Here is a 25,111-nt window from a genome sequence, read left to right on the forward strand (position 1 = left end):
AAATAGCCTAACACTTCATAAAGTGATATGAGCTCCACTAGTTGCTGAAACACAGCTATTTCTGAAGTGGAACCTGATCTCTTTCTCTTTTTTCTTTCTTTTTCTTTTTTTTTTTATTTCAAGCTAGCAGACAGCAATGTTTTAAGGTGGAGAGTGAAGGATAGAGTATACAACCAATCATAAATATAAATCTAGGAAGGCTTTGCAAAATGGAAAGATCAAGCAAAATCTACTTTTATTAATAGCATGCGTCCTGGTGTCCCATAAACTTGTGTCCTAAATTTATAAATGCAGTTCTTCTAGAAGAGATGCAGGCAGGATTTTGTCCTCTTTCTTTCAGCAATATTATCTTACTGGCCTGTGGTGGCAGATGCTTTGTTTCTTTTCCTCTCTTCGTTCAGTTTAATGTCCAAGTCCCGGAGCTGGCTGAGGAACCCCGTATTCGGGCAGATGTTTCTGTGAGTGCTCACTGTCTTCAGAGCATCCACGAGTGTCATGTTTTCATGGATCATTAGAAAGGCAAGCACTAAAGTTGCTGAGCGGCTCACTCCCATGGCACAATGAACGAACACCTTACCTGCACAAACAAAAAGGCACAGCAAGGTGAGTGTGCTTTATCATTTCTAAAGTGGATAAGATAAAGGGAGGAGAAAAAAAATTAGTAGAAACAAGTTAAGAAAGCAATGGTGACAATTAGGTGATCTTCATGCTGTCAGGAAGGTCACCTCTCAGACAAGGTGGTATTTCATACTAACCTCTTGCATCTAATTCAGGCCTAAGAGTGAAATAGTTGAAATTTTCTGTGGAAGGAGAAGCTTTCTGTGACTGAACTTGTTAGTATAGTTTGCTGTGAAAAAAAAAAAGTTTTGGCAGAAAAATTTGGCCCATCCCTGACTGTGATCACTGGCAAGTCCCACAAACTCTGTGGGATAGTCTGCCTGTAAAAATGGAGTTGTAATTTACTGTATCTCAGCAGCCCAGTGTGAGCTATAACGGAGGATTTAATAAACCACTCTAGTGAAAGCAGCAGATCCTGCAGCCAGAGTCAGAGTCAGAGCAAACTCTGGAACAAATGGAAATTATGATAACTAGGCCCTAATCCAAACTCTGCTGACAAAAATTCAGCAGGCTGCAGGTCAGGCTCATAGTTTTTGACTTAGTTCATTAACTTCTGCTGCTTCTCTAGCTTAATAGACAGGCTGAATAAAGCTGCAATTCTGTGAAGTACTTGAGCGTGTGAAGCATTCGAGCCAGCACCGAAGTGCCACTGCTCCCCCAGGGAGCAGGAGCAGCATGCAGGGCAGCATACCCAGCTGGAGCCCCTGGCAGTGTGCAAGGGGTGGGAGGGACGTGTGGGAGCACACAGATCCTGCTGATCCCTACAGGATGGGCCCATGGGGCAGCATCTGCAGTGCCATAACCTCTGCCCTTCCCTCTACACTCCAGTCTCAGAGCTTGCCCTTCTTTCCACCAGGCTGGGCTGGGGGCAGGCAGTCTTCTGCAACTCCTGGGGACCTGGCACAGCCACCTTCCCTGCAGCACATGGCATAGGCGCCCTTCTCCATCCTCTGCTCAGTGGCTCTGTCTCTGCTCCCTTGAACCATATGCTGATTCTGAGCTCTGTTGATGCCTGTTACTGCAATGAAAAGTCATTTAGCTTGTGTTGAAATTTCCCCTCAAAGCTTATCTTTGCTTCTCTCTTACCTCCTGAAGAGTTTAAGGCCTTGCGTATGAAATTGGCAGCATCATAGAAGAAGATACTTAAATCGAAGGCAGGATCATCAAATGCTTCTACTCCATAGTACTCTATTTGCAGATCTGCATAATATTTGGCTCCCGTGTTGATGCTATATGGTCCATCTGCTGCATTAAGGATATGAGTAATTTTGAGGCTTTGAAGTGTAGTTTTGCTCCTAGCAGCCCACCTGTTGAAAGACATGAAGGGCACATTGGCAACGCTCCTAACATTCTGCAAAAATAGCATGGTTTAAAGCTAGTGCCTGCTCCCACTATAGAAAGATGCAGGAACTGCATCCTGCTTTCAGAGGAGCAAATTTCAAGAAGCACATAGTGCTTTGCACATGAAAAATGTGATATGGAGGTGTGGAGAACAGCGGGAGCACAGACTTGCCAGTGGGTTACTGTCAGTTAAGCAAATGCCTCCCAGCAGATAATCCCTGGGAACATGGCTTACTGTATGAAGTGGTCAAGATTTTCCTTAAATATTTGTTTAGGAAATTTTAGAGCTAATCTCTCATTGGTAGTGTACCTCGTCTCAAGAGTGAGAGTTTGCACAGATGTAGGAACACCTTGTTCCTGGTTTGGACATGAAGTGGATGCATTGTGTTCACCAGCTAGGTGAACCCCACTTCCCACCATAAACTAGGACTATAGGCATTCAACAGGATTCTGAACCTTAACTGATATATTCATGAGGAGGAGGAGCTGGCAAAAATGAGCTAATGATCTAGGTAATCTGCAGTAATCCAAGTGGAAAGAAATAGCAAAAAATATTATTGGTCACAAGAATAAGGTATTTGCATGAAAATTCATGTTTGATATTTTCAGTTTTATCATCTTTGAAAGAAAGCTTGGATTTGGAATGTCAAGATCACTATTGCACAATTCATTTGGGTATTCCTCCTTCTGGGTTTTAATCTTGCTACCCCTATTTGAGTCTTAGGTCTACTGGCCTCTTGTCTGCTGCCTTAGAGGCCACAATTTCCAGGCCACATAAGGCATCTCAGAATTGACATCAATTTGGCATAGGGTTTGGAAGACTTGAGTCTAGAATACAAGTAATTTTTACCATGCTAAATCCATGGTGGTTCAAAAATATAAAAAACCAAATCAGACATGCTAGGAGTAAGTCACCATTCTGCATGTTATATGTTTCTTGACATCCAAGCTCTTTACATCATCAGTTTTGGAAGCCTGTATCACAAAAACATTCCTGAAGACCCAAAAGCTGCTCCCCAGTAGTACCACGCCCTTTCCTCCTCCTCCTCCCAGGGACTGATAACAGGTTAACAATAGGACCATAAGTTCTTACGCATCTCCCACGTAGATATTTGGCCAGACTTGGTCCACATGATTATCAGAGCCTGCTCTGAGCCACAGGAGCTGCTGGAGATCTGTTAGTGACGGTGTTTCGTAGGTAGTGCTGCTAGTCAGAGATGAAGAGTCTCTTGTGCGAAGCATCTTGCTGTTCCTTTGCATGCGCTCAGGCTGTATCAGAGACAGCTTTTCTGAAATGAATTGAAAGGAAATTTTCATACAGAAATACTATTCCCTAGAAAGTAGACCTGTTCATTACCCTCCAAATAGGATTACATTATTAGAACTAGTGTGTGCAGCAGGGCCTGCAGGTGTTGCTAAAAGCATCCAGAGAGCAGGACTGACTCAGGGGTAGGACTCTACAGACATGTAATTTTTCCCCTGAGAGAGCAGCATAAGATAATGTGATTTAATTTCTTGTCAAGTAACACCATTAGTAAAGAACAGCTGCACCACCCGAATGCAGACTGGATGAACCTTGTAGGCACAGGTAACATTTCTCTTTTTGTTAAAGTGCTACCAGAGTATTTCTGTACACTTGATTCTGATTACTTAAAGCTGGAAGTTATTGAATGCATCAATTAATTGACTTACAAAGTTTCTAGGGCCACAGTGAAAATCTTAGGATGTGTATGTGAGCGCCATCTATATGGTGCATGTGTACACACATAGAAACAGTGTGTACATACAATTTTATTTCATTTATAGTGATGTATTTAAACACACCTACACACATACATACATGTATACATAGGAAAGGATTTTCACATGCATCTATAAACATATATATATTGTATATGTCTGTATGCATAGAAAGAGAAATTGAGAGGATTTGAACTAGTTTTTTCTCTCTCAGTTGAATATCCCTGGACACTCAGCTATACTGGTATTCTTGCACCTGTCTATCTCAATCTCTCCTCTGGGAGCTGTTCCACTTTGTATAAATAATGTGATAGCTACTTCCCTCCAGAGAGGGGCCATTTTTCTTGTCTGAGGGGCAGGGCACTTACCCAGGATGTGAGAAAAAATAGTATTTTTGAAATTATAGAGCTAAAGGTTCTGGCATTGTTGTCCTGTTGAGAATCCATCTAGGGCTCCCTCACAGGTCTCTGAGATACCAGACCTCTGAACCCTCACAAATCATGCTGTGGAATATGGGCAACCCTTTTGCAATGCTGTTTGCTGGTTTAGACCCAGCAAGCCCAGGTCAGATGGTTCAGCTGGAAGCAAAGCTCAGTCAAGAGCAAGATATCCAAGCAGTCCCTCTTCCGAGACTTTAGAAACATTTCTCCTGCCTGGATCTCATTATCCTGAATTGCTTTTCTTGCCCCCTGAAACTATTAATGATCTCTATTTTTTTGCTTGTTCTTACTCAAGTCATAATCAATGTGGAAGGCACACTAGAACTCTTCCCAAAGTAGGGTAAATGGTGTTTATTCTGATATGGCATCAGCTTTCACTCTAATGCCTGAATGCCTAAATCTAAAGTTTGGGTATATTTTCTCAGCAATTTTAGAAAACAAGCATAGATGGACCTTCAGAAGTCATCTGGTCTTCCCCACAGCAGCAGCAGCAGCCATATGGATGTTGCTCCTAAAACAACAACTTTGTCCATGTACATTACTTTTAACAGTGTAAGCTGATTTGGGGAATAAGCAGAAAACAAGGGAGAATATATTTTTGCTTACAGAAAAAGAAGTGGAGTTGATGTGAGGCATATTCTGAACATACACATATATTTCTGAGTCCTCAGTCTAAATTTGCTTCCTTTGCCCCTTCCTCCCTCCTCTCCCCACAAATGTTAAGTGCAGTTATAGCTTTTTGTATGTTCCAATAAGAAAGAGGTCTCCCTAGGGTAACTACTTAATAAGCAAGATATGAAAAGCACAATAACGATGATGGGAGACATAGAGAAAAGAAGACTGGTTTTACTTTTAATGATGGAGGAAAAGAACTGCAGGGAGGTAGAGAGAAATATAGAGATAAAAGCCTATGAATTTTTCAGGGCAGATAATATAAGATCAAGAGCTTTGGTAAAGGAGTATGTTGTGCAATCCTAGCCCAGATTAGCATGAAGAATAGCACAGAAACAGATAGTGTGCATTGCCCTACAAGTTTTACTGCCTTGTGGAAGTCATGCACTGTGCTCAAGAGCTACTGCCAGCATCTTCATGATGACCTGTTTGTACTTCCACCGACACAGAACATTAAGCTGAAGCAGTTAAAGAAAATCAAGAATAAGATAATACAGCTTCTACATCAGGAGATTAATAGGACCATGGGCTCATTTTCAAGGAGTGTGGCTGACTCTGAGTTGCTGCAAATGCTTAAGGGCTGAAGTTGTGGAGCAGACGGATACCAAACTTTCATTTCTCCTAGACCCTGCTGCTTTAAACTTCTCTTGTAGCCTCTCAGTTACAGTAATGGAGATGATGAACAAAGAGAATTAGATTGAGTGGCCACTTGTCTAAGACCTGACTTTGAGGAGGTTCTCCCAAAATTAAGTCATTTTGGTGCCAGTGACATTTCACAGATGAGTCTTTGCAGCCAGGGAAATGCTTTGCAACAGAACTCCATTTCATAGAGCAATCCTCTTTCCAAAAGGTGTACCAACATTGTTTTATTCACATGCTTGATGTCAGACAAGTGAGCTCCTTGTGTCAACACAAGCACGGCTCCTCCCAAGAGCACAGCTCCCGCCTGCGCTGCATTGCCTGAAATTGGAGTGCTCGGCAGGGCCTTCAGGGTAAGCCTGGAAATAGCTATAGCAGATGATTGGACTAATGAGGAAAGCAATATGAATTTTTTAATTGAAGGCCAGGGACTTTGGTGAAGGTTTTCCCCCACCTTCTACTTTAAGATACTGCAGAGGCAGCAAAAGTGCTGCCACTGATTACATTTCTCTAAGCTTCTCCTTCTGGGTGGCTCCCAGAAGCTGCTCTAGTTGGAAACAGTGTCCGTAGGAGGGCAGGAATCCCTGTACCAGAGGGAAAACTTCTGTCTTACAAGGCCACTAACATTTTCTGCAGAGATCTAAACCATGCAAGTTGGATAGGATTACTTTTCTTTTAAACTGTAGCCATCTCATTTCCTTCCTTCCTTCCTTCCTTCCTTCCTTCCTTCCTTCCTTCCTTCCTTCCTTCCTTCCTTCCTTCCTTCCTTCCTTCCTTCCTTCCTTCCTTCCTTCCTTCCTTCCTTCCTTCCTTCCTTCCTTCCTTCCTTCCTTCCTTCCTTCCTTCCTTCCTTCCTTCCTTCCTTCCTTTCCTTCCTTTCCTTCCTTTCCTTCCTTTCCTTTCTTTCTTTCTTTCATTTCCTTTTCTCTCTTTCTCTCTTTTTTTCTCTTTCTTGCTTTCTCACTTTCTCTCTCTCTTTCTCTCCTCTCTTTCCTTCTTTCTCTTTCCTTCCTTCTTTCATCTTTCTTATCTTTCTTATCTATCTTTCTTATCATTCTATCTTTCTTTCCTATTTTTTTCTGCTTAAAAGTAAAAAACAACAGAAACAAAACAATTCAACCTACAGGAGACTTTTGAGGCTGGAGAGAGATTTTAATGGCAATCCACAGAATACAAGGTAGCACACAAGCTTGAAAACTGTCTTGTCATTTTGCATCATTTCCCACCCACCTGGAGCCCTGGGGTACAGCCCAAATGGCCAGGGCCAGCTTTGACCCCTGTCTGACTTGTGGAGCCTGGGTTTCCCCAGTGGTCCAGAAGTTGCCCTGGAGGCCCAGGCTGGAGGTGGCCGTGGGTGACATTGCCTGGCTGCAGGGAGCACCCAGGAAAGGCTGTGGATGACTCCATGCTGTCTGCATGCAGCTGGGGGCAGCTCCTGAGGGACTCAGTCATACCAGGACCTTGTCTATAACAACCTAGTGGAGCTTTGTATCTTCCCAGTATTGTCTAGCCACTAGAATACTACAGTCTGCAAAGCTTTTTGGTTTGGTTTTTGGTTTATTGGTTTGGTTTATTTTTTTTCCTTCCTTTCTCTGTGGTGGAAATGATTGCCCTTTTCTGTTGAACATCTCTGGAAAAAAAAAAAAGAAAAGAAAAGAGAAAACCCACATAACCCCCCAGTGACTTGAATTGGCTAAAGCACTTAATAGATTTGTATTGCATTTGAAGATTCTGGTGGGAAAAAACTCAGCAAAGTTTTGGGGGTAAAAATGCAAACACTCAAATATTGTAGATATTAAATAGTTAATTTTGCTATTTCAAAAAAAAAAAATTACCATTTCCATTTTTCTATTCAGTTACTTTGTTTTGCAATTTGTTCTCCTGCATTGCAGAAAGTATTTTAAAACATTAAACAAGATGAAATGGCTTGCTCCTGGTTGAGAAAAATATGTTTTATTTCACTAACAATGAACACAGACTGAATAGCCACCTATTTGCCTAGCCCAAATTTTCACTTCTCTAACTCCCTACCATTTTGCCATGGTTGTTCCCTTGTCTCCTCAAGATGGAACTGAGCTGTAGAGAGATTAAATGAATGTCTGGAGTCCCAGGAGGAGTCTGATAGGACATTAGTTGGACCCAAATCATCTTTCCTCCTTTCCTTTTGCTAGCACCTTCCTGGCTGGCACAGCTCTGCCTGTGGTTATGCTGATAGCCCAGATGGGGACTTTCAGTAACAAGTCCTTACATGAGATTATTGAGAGCCTCAGGCACAGCAGGGCCTGTGGATACTACAATAGCACAAACACTACCTAACAATAACATGATACAGAAAGCTCCTGCAGCCAAATATCCTGAATTCCCTGTATCAAAAACCTGACAAACTAAATGGTTCAAAATTCCAAAGCACGGGGTCAGAATATAATTCATGTGGAAGGGAAAAAAATTGAAAACCAGCCTCTTGATGCATTTGAAAATGCTGTCTACTCTGTTTTTTCTTCTCTTTTCTCTCAGCAAGCATCTCTGCACTCTTCTTTTACACTCGTTGCTCTTTTCTCTCAGGTAGTGTGTAACACTATGGTTCTTTGTCCTCCTGATGGAAAATTCCAGATGGAAAGAAGTGTGTTTCACAAGGAAATGATCATGTTAGTGGAATTAATCCTTTAGATACTGTAACGTGAAATATGATCTTCCTTTTTGTTAAGAAGACCCAGTCTGTGTCTCTACACTTTGGTCAGAATCTGACGCTAAGAGAGCCCAGGATTCTCTTGAGGTAGAGCTGAAAGCTTGGTGTGCAGAAACAGGCACATTTAAAAGCAATAGCAAAGTTAAAACAGCCAGATGGGAACCTAGCAGGCAACCGAGAGGGGAACTCTCTGTTTTCCTTGCAAGCCTACAGGGGCTTGTTTGCAGGAATTAGAATCTCTCACCAGCAGTTCACTGCAGCTCTAATACCAAGTGGTATTGAAAATGAGAAGCAGGTTATGGCTGATGGTTTAAATGAGGTACCTATGGGAATTTAGAAATGAGATCCTGGACTTGTCTTGGTGTAGACTGTGCACATGGCAGAGCAATATTGCTTTCTTGGCTGACTGCATCATATATTATGGCCTTTTATTTTGCCCACAGTCAAACAGCAGGGAATAGTAGAAGTTCATTGCTCCAGCTCAGTGTTCAAACTCTGATCTGCCTCACCAGAGGCAGTGCCCCTGAATAATGGAAAGCAGAATTGGTCCCTCAGCTTCTGTGCAGGTTCACGTTCAATGCAGCACCGTATAAATGCTATTGCTGTTATTTTGGAGTAAAGAGAAAAGCAGAATGTACAATTAAAGCTCTGTTTGGTTCAGGTTTTAAGAGAATTTACTACCTGGGAAAGATGCCAGATCGAGGGCTCTGGAAAACACAGCCCGCCCTTTAACCGCAGTGTCAGGAAAGAGCAGGAGCAGCCCTCAAAGTCTCCTCCATGATTTCCCCCTCAGCCCAGCCCAGCTCAGATTGCAGATGCCCCTCACCCTATGCTGGCAACTGTGTTTTACAGGGTGGGAGAAAATCGGAGTCTTCACACCTCGTCACCGCTTGGTCTCCCTCCTGACATCTCCATTCACATCCGGCCTTGTGTATTTATGATGGGGCCCTCTCACTTCTCCAAACTGAGCTGGAAGGTACCAACTTCTGCTTGCAAGGAGTCTGAGCTGGGCTGGAAAGCTAAAGGCTCCTTCCTCTGTGAGCCCTCCTGCTCCTATTTCATGGGCTGCCCGTGGTGCTGGAGGGGCTGCTGCCGCTGCCCCACAGGAGCTGCCTCCACCTGGGGAAAGCAGGAATGCACAAGGCCATTTCAGTAGAGGGAGTGATCACAGGGCAGGGCAGGTGCTAGGAATCAGCTTCAGACAGGGTTTGGATAGCCAGAAGAGCTCCAGGAGGTGAAGCAGGTCCCAGGTGAAGTGGGAAGACAAGGGGCTGCATGGCTAGACACAGGCATGCAGGTGGAGCCCAAGCATCCCAGCTCAGAGGGGCCCCTGAGTGAGGCAGGGAGCCCCAGTGAGGCCTCCCAGCAGCCCCACCCCAGGTCACACTGCCACTGTTGTCCTTGGACAAGGCAAGCCCCCGGGAGGGCCAGGGCTTGCTGAGCTCAGTGGGGTGAGCTTCACCTGCACCTTGCTAGTTTTTGGGAAGAGGGTGCTACCTTACAGAAGTGCTCCTGGAGAGCATTTCCTCTTCTTTGCAATATAACTGACCTGCACATATTTTCCCAAAATTGTAATTCCAAGGGGGGATAACCTTTGTGTTGCCCCCTCCCACCTCCCCCAACCCTCCTATCTGAGTCATGTAGCCTAGGAAGGAGCACTTGCCCATGGACGTGGCTAAGGCTGCAGGAAAGGATGGCTTAAAAATGGAGGCACTGGTTGGAAAAATGGTGGGGAGTCCTGCTGGCAGTGACAGGTCATGGCTGTGGCATGACACCAGCTTTTACATCTGCAGCTTTCAGATTCAAAAGAGATAAAAAAAAGAAGTATTACCTTAGCAGCTGGCATCTCTAAGCTATGGAATGAACCATCCCCAGCAAGACAGCGCTGCCCTCCACAGGCTCCTAGCACAATTTCCGAATGCCTGTGGATATCTTCGAGCCTAGGGTGATGCTTTCCCCTTTATTTCTCCTCTGGGGCATTTCTGTCCAGGGTACAGCTAGGAATTCAAGCCCCCCAAAACTATGGATTTTTTTTGATGCATCTCAACTGTGCTAATGCTTCTCCCTGAATTAAAATTGTCTAGTCTTAAGTCCTGCTGCCAGCAGCCATAACTGTGCTGGATGCTGTAGTCAGGGGAGCACACAATCACCATGCAGCTAACTGCTTCTAATAGTAGAACCTTCACTCTAATCTTACATAACACCAGTAATGGAGCAGAGAGGCTGTGGCTTCTGAGGAGCTTAGAAAGCTTTCTTGGGCAGCTCATGCCCTGAGGGCAGAGAAGCTGCAGCTGCAGTGAGAGCAAGAAAAACAAAATGACCTTGATATTGATAACAGTTCAGTGAGTGCTGTCACAGCCAGTGCTGTTCCAAGACTTCACTGGCGTCACAGGCTGTCAATAGGTGTAAGTTATGGTCAGTTCTGATAAAAATGTTGTCAAAGAGGCCAGACTGAGAGAGGGATGTGGGGAAATAATGTCTTGCAAGCTTCAGGAAAGACAAACAAGGATGTTAATATATTGCTATTTAAAGGGCCTCCAAAGCACTTTGACTTCTGCAGGCAGTATGGATTTGTGTGACTGTGGATTAAAGGGGTTTTTTTCTTCTCCTTGATTTACTCCGCAAATGATTTTTATATGACTGCTGTTATCAATACAAAATTGACAACTCTGTCAGGTTTGCAAGATTTCAGAATATTTGAAGGCATGAGAAAAGGGTTTTGATATTCCTCAGTCCTTTGGCAGGGTAGCTTTGAGCTGTCTCTCCCTGCTCTTTTAACATAAGTAGTGAAGTGCTCTCCTTGCTTTGCCTTTCTTGAAAGGGTGCATACAAAAAAGGCACCTTTTTCTAAGGCTGACAAAGCTGTACAAATTCTTTGCTATGGAATCAAGAGCAAACTTCAAAACTCTGCAGTAGATCTATTTTGGCACTTGAGTTTTTTAGGCATATCATAGAGCTTTCCAGCAACATTCTCAGCTCTGTTGGGGCAGAGGGGAATGTTTTTTCTTTTGGTTTTTTTTTTCAACTGCTGACTTTAAAATCATTATTTGATTTTGATTAAGTCATCTTTTAAGAAGACTGATTGTATGTCACAAAGGAATTGATCACTGATGAGCACATGACACTAACTAAAAGGAGATATTAAGACTCAGAACTGGGATTTCCTGTCTCTTGCAGCTTTTGATTATGTGTCTAATGAGTATTTGCTCCTCATTTCTTATCTTAAATTTGAAGAAATACAAGTGAGTGGTTTTTCTGTTGCACCTCCCTGGTACCAGGGTGCCAGGTAAATCAGAGTGAAGTAGGAGCTGCCTCACAGGGGCTGTGGGCAAAGCAGGGTGTGCAGCTGCCTCTCCAGGCTGTGAGGGATGAGGGCCGAGGGCAGTGGGGATGTGCTGCTGCCCCCTGGAGCTCCCAATCCCAGGGTCACTGGGAAGGAGTTTCCCTGCCTGGCCCTGCTGCAATACCTCTGTGAGAAGCAGGCAGCACAGCGCTGCCCCACTCCTGAGACTGAAGTTATGCAAGCCTTGCAGTTGGTCAGGCAGGGCAGAAGCAAGGCTTGTTTTGTCCCAGAAAGTTTTTGGAGAGTGTTTTCACTTCATTGCCAGGTTCCACTATATCTAGCCAGGTTTTATGCTGTTGTTTTTCTGGTTCTGTTTCATGCCCTAGCTATGGAATGTAGGTGGATGACAAGGCTGGCAGGTAGGAGATGCAGGGGAGAAGAGCCTCCAGCAAAGCAGCAGCCTCAGGGCTCCCAAGAGGGAGAGCTGAGCTGAGCAGAGCTAGAAGGAAGGAGCTTGTCCTTGCTGGAGGCTGTGCCTGCTGCAGGTGGTTTACAGCAGACACTTTGGGAACACCCCACAAACAGAATGGTCCATTTTCCCAAAGCAAACCTCTGTGCCTCCAGCACAGCCTTGGGAAGGCTGTCCCCGGCCTGAGAAAGCTGCTGGGAGCAGGAATGCACTAAGGACTGCGACATTCTCAGGTACAATGGCAATGGGAGTCACCTGTGAGCTATAAATAGCACTGACATCCTTTCTCTCCTGTGCCTGCAATCCAAGCAGTCATTTTTGCAGGTGCTAGTGAAAATGAACAAAGCTTTGAAGAGCTTTTATTAACACTCTCTTTGCAGGCTGGAAATTTTCTTAGTAAGTAGTGACTAGTTTTTCTTACTGACTCTGAATTTTGCTTTTATTTTTAGGGAAAATTCTGGCATTTTTTTTCTTTTTGAATTTTTAAAAAAATCATATATAATTTTCATATTTTTACCTCATCTGTCTGGGAAGAGCTATTGTGGCAGGACAGTTGGGATCACAAGTATTCATTTTCAAAAATCCTCTGTGCAATTGCAGGAAAAGGGGGAAAAACCCAGGAACCTAGATTCAGTCTTATATAAATCTTACATGCATTTTTAACAAAAAAATGTAAATGTTTTGGTTTAGAATTAAGCAAATAATGCAGGATGTTTGGGCAGGTTTTGTGGTGTTTACATTGAGAGACCAGACAGCAATAGTGGTTGCAGTAAAAGGAGAGCTTTACATGCCTGTCTTCCTACAGTTTGATAGGAAACAAAGATGGCTTTGTTAAGGAGCTATGAAGACCTTAGAGCAACACTGGCAAAAAGGAGCCTTTTCAAAATATTTAGGGTTCACTTGATGAAGTCTTGTCATAACATGATTAAGTCTCACCTGTTATGCAACTCTCCTTTACTCTTTGTAGACAGCAGAAAACACAAAGTTGTACAAAACAGACACTTTGCTCTGGGATAACCAAAGAATCCCTGCTACAAGATCAACTAGTGGAGCTGGAAAAATTAGTCAAGCTTTTAAATACGCAAGAGGGGCTGTATTTTTTTGCAGTGATGCCAACTAATCTAATTCTAGATTAGACTGTTTTACTGACAACCCTTGTACTAGGCCAGTGGGCAGCTAGTGAAACGCTGTGATTTTTCCTGCTGCCACAAGATGGCAGGAAAAAACAATGTTGGGGGATTTAAAAATACACAGAGATGGGCCTCGCAGAATGGAATACACTGACTGGCATTTAAAGGGAGAACTTGCAAGAAACTGCACGTTGGATGGAAGAAAAATGTGAAATGTACGGAATTAATTAGATTGGTATTGACACTGGTGTATACATCAAAAGATCTACACTGTATCCTTTCCTGTGCAGGTTTTGTGTACAAGAAAAGCCTGTGACAGTACTCATTTTTTCCTGTACACTGTGCAATTTGGCCTGGTTTTGTTCTGCTGGCAAAATCTGTTGTACAAACCAGTCCAAGACATAATGCACTCACCTAAAGTAAAAAGCAGGGTGATTATTTTAGTCTTTTATACTGTCTTCTTCCAAATACGGTTCTCTTTCCATTTCCTGTTCCTCCAGCCATAGTAGAAAAAGAGCCCAGCTAGAGGACGCTGCTCTGGCTTTTGGGAACAGTGGGAGACACGAGGGACAGCAGCTGGGCAGGAGGGCCTGCTGTGGCACTGGGTTGCTGGGCTGGGTTGTGGGATCAAATCCATGTCCCTCCTGCCTGTTCTCCTGGGAAAACTGGCCCTTCAATGCAATGGGTGAGGTGCTTTTCTTATCCTGACTTATTTAATGTCTGTATGGGTGTCACAGGAGCTGCTGGGGCTTTGGAAGAGGGCTGGAAGGGAGGAGTCTGTGCTGTTCATGCTCTCTCCCCAGCTGCTTTCACTTCAAATACTTTTCTTAAAGGAAATAAACCATCTACAAGAACAGAAATTGGTTTGGAAAGTACAACCAGACTGGCTGGGGGTTTGGAGTTATCCAGAGCCATTCCTCCTCAGCAGCCAGTGTGGTGGTTCCCCTCCATTCTTCTGACAGATGAAAGAAAGCTGTGGAAAACTCACAAAGATTATTTGCACCAGGAGCTCGTGAACTGGTAGAAGTTAATTGTGCATGGCAGCACTGTGTAGGCCCGGTGGGTCCTGGCCCTGGTCCCCGCCCTGCCACACCACTGCTCCCCGCATGGCCTGGCCTGGCCTGGCCTGGCCTGGCCTGGCCTCACCCGGCCTGGCCTTCCCTCACCGAGACATGGAGGACGTTCCTCAGTGCCTTTGCAGTTTGTCTGGTGAGGGGACAAAGCTCATGGTCATGGCAGCTGTGCTGCCCTGTGGCAGTGGCCTCCCCAGAGGCTCCTCCAGCACCAGCCTGCTCCTCACCCACCCAGCCTATTCCTCACCCACCCACCCAGCCTATTCCTCACCCACCCAGCCTATTCCTCACCCACCCAGCCTATTCCTCACCCACCCACCCAGCCTATTCCTCACCCACCCAGCCTTCCCCCTCACCCATCCAGCCTATTCCTCACCCACCCAGCCTATTCCTCACCCACCCAGCCTATTCCTCACCCACCCAGCCTTCCCCCTCATCCATCCAGCCTATTCCTCACCCACCCAGCCTATTCCTCACCCACCCAGCCTATTCCTCACCCACCCAGCCTTCCTCCTCACCCATCCAGCCTTCCCCCTCATCCATCCTGCCTGCTCCTCAGCTATCCATTCACCTTTTTTTCTCACCCAGCCTTCATTCCTCCTTTTCTTTTTTTCCCCCACAGCCTTCACCCCTCCTTGGAACTGATGGAGGCAAGGTGCTTGTTGGGGGTGTGAGGGCAATTAGGGACTTTTGTGCTAGGCCCAGTTCTTCTATTCAGTCTGTAGTAATTAAAAGTATCAAGAGGTTTAAGAAATAACCAATCTGTTGAAAGCCAAAAGCTGAGGATACACAGATGTCCTGTTTCTTAAGCTGGCTTTCTCTAGACTCTGCTCTGGCCTGATGGAGACCCAGTCCTTCAGGTCCAACCTGAATTGGCTCCTTCCACTTGTCTTATGAATGCTGTGTCTACACTACTCATTACTAAATACTGAATTCTATAAAATGGGCACCAAACGTCCAGAATCTGCCTCCCAGGCTGGCAATACATTTGTCATTATGAACCAAGGTTCATTTCACAGTGACAACATGGAAGAAAATGACAAGGCAGCAAGAGTGAAGAAGCAAAAGCAAAATGCTTACAGCAACTTTCAACTGTTGAGATGACGATGGAAAAAGAACTGATAATACAGGTGCCCACCACCTGGGCAGGAACACCCTTGTCCCATGACATGATACTAAAACAGATCCTAATGCCTTCACACCTTTCCAGATTCTGATCCTACTTGGATTTTTAAGATATTCTTTCTTGTATTGCCTCTTTTCATAAAATTACTTTGGTCCCAGCTTGGTTCTGCGGTTAGCAGCTTCATTTTGTGAGGAAAACAAATGATGGAAGGTCTGCAGCTGCTGGCAACACCGCAAGAACACTGCCAGCATCCAGGAGCCTTCTTTTGCCCTTTGGCTGTCCACCTCTGAGTTATGGGGTCCCACCTGCTATTTAAAGGTAAATTAAGCTTCCTTGAAATTAATAGTTTAAATTGAGCACAAAATTACTTTGAACTTAGCTCATGCAGGACATCCTACAACCTGGGTCCTTTTGCCAGGCTTTCAGCAACTGATCATCTAGGTCAAAACAGCTCCAGGGCATGCTTAATCCTGCTCTGGATGGGAGGTGAGCAAGACTTTACAGATTGAGGTGTTAGGAGATATGTGTGTATGGAGAAAACAACACTCTCTAGACACCTGCTCCCCTTCAGTGCTGGAAAGGAAAATTCTCCCCTTTCAGCACTAAAGCATTGACTGTAAGTGTCAATTTGCTATCTTTTATAGAGAAAACAATACTGAGAAACCATTCACCACAGGTAGTTTATCCATGAAGTAAGGGCTGTCCAGGAATTTGAAATCACTGGGTAGAAGGGATTTTCTATTTCTATTCTTATGGGTTAAGGGATTTTCAATTCCATTCTACCAGGTAAAAACTCTGTCTGAGTTTTTAATTTTTGTTCTGTTGAGTAAGGTGTATATGCCTGAGAGGGAACAAACACATGTACATGTCAGCTCCAAAGGGAAGAACCCCCTGCACAGGGGACATCATCTCACTCATGGTGCTGGATCAGGTCTTGAGAGGCTACACTGACCTCTGCTGTTCTCCTGCAACTTTTCACTATTGCCACAAGTAAGGGCTGAGATTGGATGGGTCAGTCTTAACCCAAAAGATCTAACCTGATCTGAAATGCAGGGGCCCATAGCTATGTGAGCTTAATTGGGCCCTTCTCTCTATTTCTGGGGCTGTCACACACAGGAAAGGTGGCTGCTGACTGTTGGAACAGAAAAACGTGTCACAGAGCTTAGGTGCTTTTCTTATCCTGACTTACTTAATGTCTGTCCCACCTCCTTATTCCATAAAGATATCTGTCATGCCTGTCCCATTTTCTGCCTTTCTAGGGTCATAAGCAATAGTGATTACCAAGTAACTTCATCCCATCCCTCTATTAGATTAACCATTCCCTTGATGGATCACGGACTGGGTGATGACAGGCAAAACGTCTGTCATTAAAAACTCAAACTCCCTCTGCTCTCAGAGGTGCTGGTATGGTGATGGAGCTCCCCTTGCACACAGGCAGCCTTGCCTTCTGCCTGGTTACATCCCCTCCAGGCAGGATGGTGCATCTTGACTTTACAGCTGCTCTGTGTGGCTACACATGGTTTCACAGCAGGATCTATCGGCACCCAACACCCTCCTTGTAGGGATCTGAAAGAGTGCTCCCTTTTGGCACAGGAATGAGCCTGCAGTCCCCAGAGAACATAAAGACAAAATCCTGGCCAAAGAGGGAACCATGAGAACAGAGCTAAGGTTATGACTTTGTAAATGTTTATCTTCAGTCTGTATTTGATGTCTGGATAATAAGTTGACCAGTCTCTTACAGAAATGTAAGGCAGGTTAAACAACAGAGGGCACACAGTGGTTCTCTTAAGCTGCAGCACAGAGCATGTACAGGGCCTTACCATTCCCACTTGCCACCTTTGAGGCCAATGGATGCTTTCATGCAGTGTCTCTTCCTAAGCCCTTCAGAGATGAGCTGTAAGTATGGTTGATACAGCTGTGGGGTTTTTTTTCTAAAAGAAATGGCTTTCTTTTTGTACTGTTTGCATTTTTTCATGCTGCTTTGGTTCACTCACCGTTTTCTTCAGTTTGGTAAAGAAACTGTCTGTGAAAACAAGAATGCAAAAAAATAAAATTATTAAAGACAGATTTTTAATCTATACAGGGAAGAGATGTTTTAAAGTGAGTCTATCAGGTTATGCACCTAAGTATTATTTCTGTCCTTGAAAATCTTTCACTTACAGTGCTTAATTGGTCTGTGCAAATCCATTGCTTAAAGGTAATTGGACATTTTTATAGAAAGATCAGAAACAAAAACACTCCAGGCTGTTGTTCTAACCATTAAAAAAAAAAAAAAGAAGAATTATGGAAAGAATATGTTTCAGGGCATCATCCAGCCTCTCTTGAAACTGTGCAAATTCACTTGGTGAAAACAACAGCAGACACAATGAAATGAGTTGTATATGAAGAACTGAGATCTCAAATGTGATATTATGCAGAAAGTAGAGTCTGTACTAAATAAGTAACAGCTCTATGTGTTACCAAGGGTGCACTTTGATTTTGATGAATGTTAAAAGAACCTTTAGCCTTGAAAATAAAGAGGATAATTTCTCTCTAGGCAATGGCTGCTCGTGAAAGCCATAAAATAAGAGCACTGGAGCCCTAATTTTATAGTGCTTTTTAAATGATTTTCAAATGGTCCAGCTGCTTTGTGCCACAATAGCACAAGGCAGAGATATTTACGCCGGCAATAACAAGCATGCATCAGCCTGCCCGGGCTGCTCTCTGCAGGCAGCCTGCGGGAGGCGAAACACACGTGGAAAGGTGATACTTGCCAGTGTGGATTGATCACAATCACACCATGGTCACAGCAATCCTGGGAAGCCGCTTTTTCCACCCAACAACTGGATTGTTTTCCTTGTCTGTGTGCTGCCTGAGAAGTGCAGGATCTGTGTGGCCGGCAGCGCCGGCTCTATTTTGACACTTGAGAGCCTGCCAGCAGTGCGTGCCTCTTAGGCCATACTGTCCTTGGCACACGTCTCCTTTTGGAAACAGGAGGGCAAACTCACTCCTGGGTTACACTGCTGGTTTGGGGTGGGAGTTTCCACAAGGACTGGTGTGGCCCCAGCTTTGGTGTTCTGATGCAGCACTGCATTACCTTCTCCAGAAATGCATGCATGTGGCAAGAGAACTCTGGGCAAATGCTATGGAATGCTGAATTGCCACCAGCAACTTTCCCCAGGTATTTTTACCTCTGCATGTTTAGGATCTCAGTCTAAAACTACAATTTATTTTCCAAACAAATGCTCTAAGATGAGAACTGCCCTGGGGTGGTCTATCTTAGTATGCAAATTTGGGTAGTCATTTCAACAGTTCAAAAAAAGTTTCAATTTTTTCTTTACAGTCCCCTCTCCTGGGCAAGACATTGACATAAGACAGGGTACTGGGAGAAATCTGCCTTCTGAGCCAGCAGAATAGGCTTTAAAGAGCAGTTCGTTTATGAAATATTCCATTAAAATTAAATAACTTGTCTCTTTCCATGTTCACAAGTGCTAGAGGCACAGCAATGTTCAAGTAATAAGAATTTTGGTGGGAATGGGAAATTTTGAGCATGAGAGAAATGTCTAATTTGTGGCTGAAAATTTATTGTATTTGCAATAATTCACAGGTCCATAAAGCTGGGACAGAGCTGGGCAGAGGGCATGGCAGGAAGAAGTTACCTCTGGGAAGTCCTCAGCCATTGAGCATCTATTGTCAGCAGGGTGAGAAAACTGTCTCCCATCTGGGTGACTTTTACAGGCTGGGCAATATTTTCCCCTTTTCATTTGCTGATCCAAATCAGCAAAACAGGTTAGCATCTTTTTGTGTCCAGGGATATACTTAAGAGCTTTAATTTTAAACAGGGGCCTATTTTCTCTTGGAGTTGAGTTTTGAGAGTTTTAATGAGCAGAATGGACAGCAAATTAGGAATGTATCCCAGAGGAGTACCTAGCATATTTGCTGCCTTCACTTAACAAACAGATTGAAGAATGAAAGGAACATGCAAAATTCAGAAATATTCTATACCCTAAACAGAGAGGAAAAAATAGATTTGATGTTAAAGCTTTAGGTCATGTTCCTTTCATCTTTATCTCATATTCAGATTGTTTGTCTGACATTTCTCTTTGTCGCTTTGTGTTCTTTTAATTTCATGAGTTTAGAGTTTACATAGGTGTATATTGTATCTGAGTTCACTATGTAGATCCTGCAGCTTGATGGAATTGCTCATGACTGGGTAACTCTTTGGATAGCATTCCCTAGAGGAAAGTGGCAGAATATCATAGGGTAAGCCAGCATAAAGGAAGCAGATCTGCTTTTTTGAAGAATACAGCAAATAAAGATTTTTCCTTTCAAAACAGAAAGGAATACACATAGTGCTGTTCTGGGCTGCACAGAACAGTGCTATGGTCACAGATTGCATAAAATTGTACTTTTGCCTTACTCGCATCTCATCTCATCTCTGAGAGATCCAATTTACAGCAGCTGAGATAAAGTAGCCTCCAGGGTATTACATACAGCCCTTTCATAAATCAAGAACTGCTTTTTGTTACTAGAGATCTGAGTCCAGAAACAGAGGAAAACACATGGCATGAGGCTTTGTAAATGGCCAACTGGCATGTCTCTGCAATAGCTCTTTGCAGCTTTTGGCTATTTCTCAGATGAGGAAGTAACTATTTTTAGTTATTTTTGTTGTGCATTCCGACAAATCAATACAGAAAAACTGAAAAAAAAATTGTGATTTCTGACTGAGAGCTCAAGACTGTCTTCCCTTTTATAATTGCTTTTCTTTTTTCTCTCCTGTGACAGAAGATACATTCTGATGATTACTAGTACACCATGTGTGATCCTTGCCACTGATGTGGATATGGTTTTGTTGGTCACTCCTAATCTCTCAGGATCCTGCTGTTTTCCCATGTGCCAATGAAGACAATGTCTGCAAGTGGATAATTAGGCTTACCTGAGTGGTTGAGTGACATTTAGTTAATGCTGCTAAAGTAATTTGTGATTGCTTAATGTGAGCGCTGTTAAGAGCAGCAGTTTACCTTTGGGACAGGGATTCGCCATTTGCCCTTGTTAATGCACACGGAATGTACAGAAATGCACAACAAGGTCAAAGTCGATTGTGTCCGCTATGAAAGCTCATGATTGCAAGTAGCTCTATTTATCTTGTTGCCTTGTAATGTATTCCCGTCTGTAGAGCCCAGTGCCCACCACACTCTGAGACATTTTTTCCCCTTTGAGAAGTGTAAGAAAAAGTAAAGTAGTAGAAGAATGATACAACGTTGCAATTTCTGTATATACTCAAATCTGGAAATGCAGAATTCCAAGTTATTTCACTTCTGAAATGAAATAAGTTTAACAAGTTTTTCTGACTTCAGTTGGCCACAATCACATTGAGGACCGCTAGCCCAAACACCCTACTAAAATTCACCTCAGGAGGTAGCTCTACAACTGGATTTGAAACATGCATGTTGAACACACTGAGATTTTAGCATAGGTTGTAACTGTACAATGTTTCTTTGCTGAAGTGATATTAGCTTTGCTGATCCAGTTAAACTCCAGTTAATAAACCTACCTGCTTAAGATCAGCATAAAGTCTGACTTCTGCAGGATATTTTACATATTGTGCCCTCAGCTGCTTATATAGCACTTCAGAAAACATTGTACCTTTAAACCCAAAGGGTCTTGGCCTTGGCCTTGTATATCAGCAATGGCTGATAGCCAGACAAATATTTAATAATCAGTTTGTTGACAACTTCAAAGTCCTCCAGGATGAAAGTCATCATGTTAAGTCAGCTGTCCTTACTTTATTTTATGATATATTTAACTTGTTTAAAGATGCTGAACATCAGATTTCTGATACAGGCATACAGAGAAATATTTCTTATAAAATACAGCATTAATTCTAGATTGATCTTTGATTTCCAAGTAGCTGCTCAGAAACTGCACATAAATGGTTCCACAGAAACAAGTGACAATATATGGTACTGCCCTGGGTTATTTTAGCTCTGGCACAAGTCCTGATGCTGGCATGGGTTTGCTCAGTAACAGAAACATCCATTGTTTATTAACTTCACTGAGTACTGGGTTGGGCCCTAAATGCAAATACTCTCTCCATTCCTATCTCATGAAGAGCCCATGAAACCTCATTCTCAGGTGTTGTTCCTATTTGTTTTATTGATGTTGGCACAATCGAGAAAATTCAATCTCTACTTGATCAACTTTCACTGTTTGGAGTCTGTAACTTGTATTTAAGCTGATATTAGTGATCAGCTGTTCCATTAACAAAGAAACCTGTTTTCATTTTTATTTCTGTTAGCTGAATGTTTTCAAAGTTCATCTTCTCCTTACAACACATACACACTGTTGTTATCTATATATTTTTTCTTTATATTCTCTACCATTTCTTTCCCCCTACAAGACAGAATGTGATTGAAAGAAACATTCAAGAGTAGTTTGGAACATGTATATTCACAGGCATTAAAAGGAGGTCTTGAAACTGCACATAAAAGGCTGTCTAAAATCAAATGTTGCTGTTAAGAGAACACCATGTCAGTGATGCTTGTGTTAAATCTTTGCCTGTACTACCTGTCAGGCTCAATTCTACAACTCCCTGTTTCTGCACATGGTTCTAATTAAGTAAAAGAGTTAATTTCCAAGTGTAGTTACAAGGCTTAACCGGAAAGGCAAGGGTCGGTTTCGCACTCTCCTGGCCAAGGCAGGAGTTCAGCGAAGCGCTGCACATCGCTGTGGCTTCTGCCTGAGCACGGCCAGGCTCCGACCAGGGCCCCGTGCTGCTGGCTGTCCCCACCCGCAGGGCACAGGGCCACCTGCCGGCTGCCACGCTCCTGCCTGCAAGTGCAGGCACATCAGGAAGCAGGCGACAATCTGTAAAACTAAGTTTTGTAAATGCAGATTATTTCCCCAATGTCACCTAGCTCATTTTTTTGGCTTTGCTGTTTCATAGCTAGAAGGATGGCCACTTTAGCTGTAATCAGTGAGCAATCAGCAGGGTTTTTAGTATCCCCTGTTCCACTCCTGTAGGGATTATTGTAATTTCTAGATATTTCAACAAGTTTGCAACCTGATGATGGTGAAACAACCCTTGTTTTGGCATAACACTGGGCACTAGGTCTGTTGAGTGCAGATGACTGCATGCTTTCTCTATCTTCAGAGTGAAACACCCATCTGCACAGTTTTCAGAAATAGTGAAGTCTGCTGTCATTCAGAATATCCATAGATTTGTCAAAATTTCAACTGCAAATCAAGTTGTCTTATAAACAGCCAAAATCAGAATATTTTTTAATGTGAAAATTCCATTCTAGTTAAAATTACACCAAAAAAGGTAAAAAACAATTGTTCAATTTTAAGGCTGCTTAGGATCATGAGCCTGTCTTGTCCTTTGTATGGTAAAGGATGTAGCATTTATAAAATCCGTATGTTGCACAATTATAAATTAATACAAAGCAATAAGGAGAGTCGAATTTTCTTTTTAATTGTTTTTCTGTGCAGTAGGTTCTTTCTTTAATGGATAGTCCTTTTGCTTTCTTCTGTGCTCATCTTGTCTATTTTAAGGCAATGAAATTTACCAATGCTAATTATATAAAGTTGGACAGCATATGTTAATGAGCACTGTATTCCCCAGCCCTTCAGAACAGTCAGCCTCAAATAACACTTACATATTGCCTATGTAGAGATTAGGCCACTCTTCACCCACGTGATTTAATTCCACCTTGCAGCTGTCCAAAATATCTGGCAGTTCCTGGGCAGAGGGAGTGCCAGGCTCAGAGCACTTCTGGGCTGACAGGGTCTGTCTTCAGGTGCTGACCCCTTTGGAGGCCTCATGCAGAGTCAGGCAGAGGAGGGAGGGCCTGCTGGCAGCCGCTGCTGTGGAATGCACAGGGAGGGTTTTGCTGAAGCAGGCTCTTTCTGCAGCTTGATGTTCCCAAGCAGGTGGCTGACTCTAAATACAGCTCGCGCCTTGACGCCTCCCTGGATTAGCTCAGCAGTATCTCCCTGATGCAATGGGGAACAGCCAGAAAAATGAACCTTCTGCTTTAAGTGAATCTTATGCAAAAAAATGCTACTCCCATCCTGACATAAGCTATGGTGCTGTTCCTGCCAGCACAGAGCTTTCCCTGTGAAAGAAATGTCAGTGCAACCGAGACGCAGTCCCAAGTGCCTCATGTGACCCAGTTCTAATAATAAGCTACCAGGAAAGAGGGGACAGCACAGCTTGAGGGCGAGTTCAAAATAAACACCATGAGAACACTGGTCCTGGGCCTTACCCAAGGTTCACCAAGCCCACTGTCTTGTGCTTGACTGTGGCTGAAAGTGAATGCCTACAGAATGTAAGAACACACAAGCATGAATTATATCTGTGTATATAATAATAACAACACTCTCCCAGCTTCCAGCTGCAGTTTATGAGCTTGCTGATCTGGATGGAGTTTCTAAGTATTTGGTAACCCTGAATGGATTTCTGTCCCTTAAACATTTCCACTTGAATGTCTATAGGCTTTTACTCTCTGCAGCACCCTGTGGCAAGTGTTACACAGCTCATGTAAACCCCTCCCTTTCTTTCAGACCTGATTTCTACTGACTTCATCTGATGCCCTCGGTTCTTGTACTGGAAAATAAAATGAAAAGACGTTTTCACTGGAACTCTACATGGGTCCCTTCAGGTGACACTGGTTTTGTGATTGCTGTAAGCAGATTTAAGTCTGCCAGAGCTGTAGTGGGGACAGTTCCTTTCACTTGCACCTTCTCCCAGGTTGTGTAGACCCTCTTGACAAATGTGTATTTTCTGAATGAAGTGCCACTGGGAAGGCAGTATTTTTCCTTCATTTTGGTTCCTTAATATAACTTGCCAAACTAACATTCAAAATACAAGTTTTTCTGCTGATAGTGGAAAGCAGTGAAGTACTAATGTCACGTCACATCATGACGTGAATTATGGATAGTGTAATTGACAGATGAGGAGGTCCTTTTCCTCTTAGCACATTGCAGCAGACAATGCTTTCTGTTTTAAGAAGTTACAGGACTATTCTTCTGCTTTTGCTTATGTTGACTGGAAGCTTTTCCCCAGCACAAATGTGCACTCAAAGTAAATCTGTATATAAAGACACAATACAGGCAGGCAGGAAATATAAGCAACACTGACGCCACAGATGAAAAGCACTTCTGTGATTTGACAATGCCCTTGAAAAAAGTTTCTACCTAATTCATTCCTTCCACTGAGGTAAGTAAGTCATGCTTACAAGATCACTACCATGCCATTGGTGGCACGGATGCCCGAAAGACTCAGCTTCACTCTGTGCTCTTCCCTTCCCTGCCCCTGGTGAAACAATACTCTCCCAGGATGAGCAGTATCTTCAAGAGCAGGTACTAATTTACAACAGAAGCAGCTTTCACAGCTGTGGCTTTGTAGGACAGATGCTCAGAGGCATGCAAAACATTATCCTGATGGGAGGATTCCATTAATCTTGCTCACATGTGTCTAATTTTGTCCAGCCTAAAGCCATTAAGATGCATTATTTCACTCACATGAATTTCAGATTTTTCAATGCTGTGTGTTCAAAAGGTTTCCAGACTAAAACCTACTGTAATGTGAATGAAGTATAAATTACAATGAAATATTAACTCCTATAAATACCTATTAATTTTTATGGTGAACTTCAAAGCAAACAAAGCTCCTCCTCCACTGCTCTGCTGCTTTGTGAGGTATAAAGATTGTCCTAGCACTGTTGGGTTTTAAATGTGATTTCCTATTTGATCTTTTTCTGATCAGTGGAGCTCTTTTGCAACATTTAGGAAAATCTCAATAGTCAAACTGATGTCTGAAAGGATCTTAAATGTGCTTATTTTGCAAAGCACTTGTGTACAGTGAAATAGGGAGGGATTTCTACATTCCCCTAAATGCTAGGCAGAATCAGC

General features: G+C 43.3%; 1 protein-coding gene across 2 annotated transcripts; it reads right to left on the bottom strand.

Annotated features, from left to right (window-relative positions):
- Nucleotides 1–218: 218 nt before the first annotated feature.
- On the bottom strand, nucleotides 219–23,339 carry LOC129123160 (dual specificity protein phosphatase 13B). Of its 2 annotated transcripts, none has more exons than XM_054637413.2 (5): nucleotides 22,855–23,339; nucleotides 17,212–17,240; nucleotides 3,053–3,248; nucleotides 1,705–1,925; nucleotides 219–577 (listed from the first exon to the last, which is right to left on the bottom strand). In XM_054637413.2, exons 3-5 carry the CDS (start codon nucleotides 3,217–3,219, stop codon nucleotides 351–353), a joined length of 615 nt encoding a protein of 204 aa, XP_054493388.1. In that variant the 5' UTR covers nucleotides 3,220–3,248; nucleotides 17,212–17,240; nucleotides 22,855–23,339; the 3' UTR covers nucleotides 219–350. The 2 variants fall into 2 exon arrangements, with proteins under 2 accessions (XP_054493388.1, XP_077039352.1); XM_077183237.1 differs by having other exon boundaries at nucleotides 17,038–17,240.
- Between the last annotated feature and the right edge of the window lie 1,772 nt (nucleotides 23,340–25,111).

This window comes from Agelaius phoeniceus, chromosome 9 (assembly GCF_051311805.1).
Source record: "Agelaius phoeniceus isolate bAgePho1 chromosome 9, bAgePho1.hap1, whole genome shotgun sequence".
NCBI classification, from domain to species: Eukaryota; Metazoa; Chordata; class Aves; order Passeriformes; family Icteridae; genus Agelaius; species Agelaius phoeniceus.

Excerpts from the sequence above, each read along its gene's own strand:
- LOC129123160 (XM_054637413.2), bottom strand. The coding sequence starts at position 3,219 with ATGCAAAGGAACAGCAAGATGCTTCGCACAAGAGACTCTTCATCTCTG. Across the intron at positions 1,926-3,052 it reads AATATCTACGTGGGAGATGC|GTGGGCTGCTAGGAGCAAAA; the intron begins GTAAGAACTTAT and ends GTCTTTCAACAG. Across the intron at positions 578-1,704 it reads GGCCTTAAACTCTTCAGGAG|GTAAGGTGTTCGTTCATTGT; the intron begins GTAAGAGAGAAG and ends TTGTTTGTGCAG.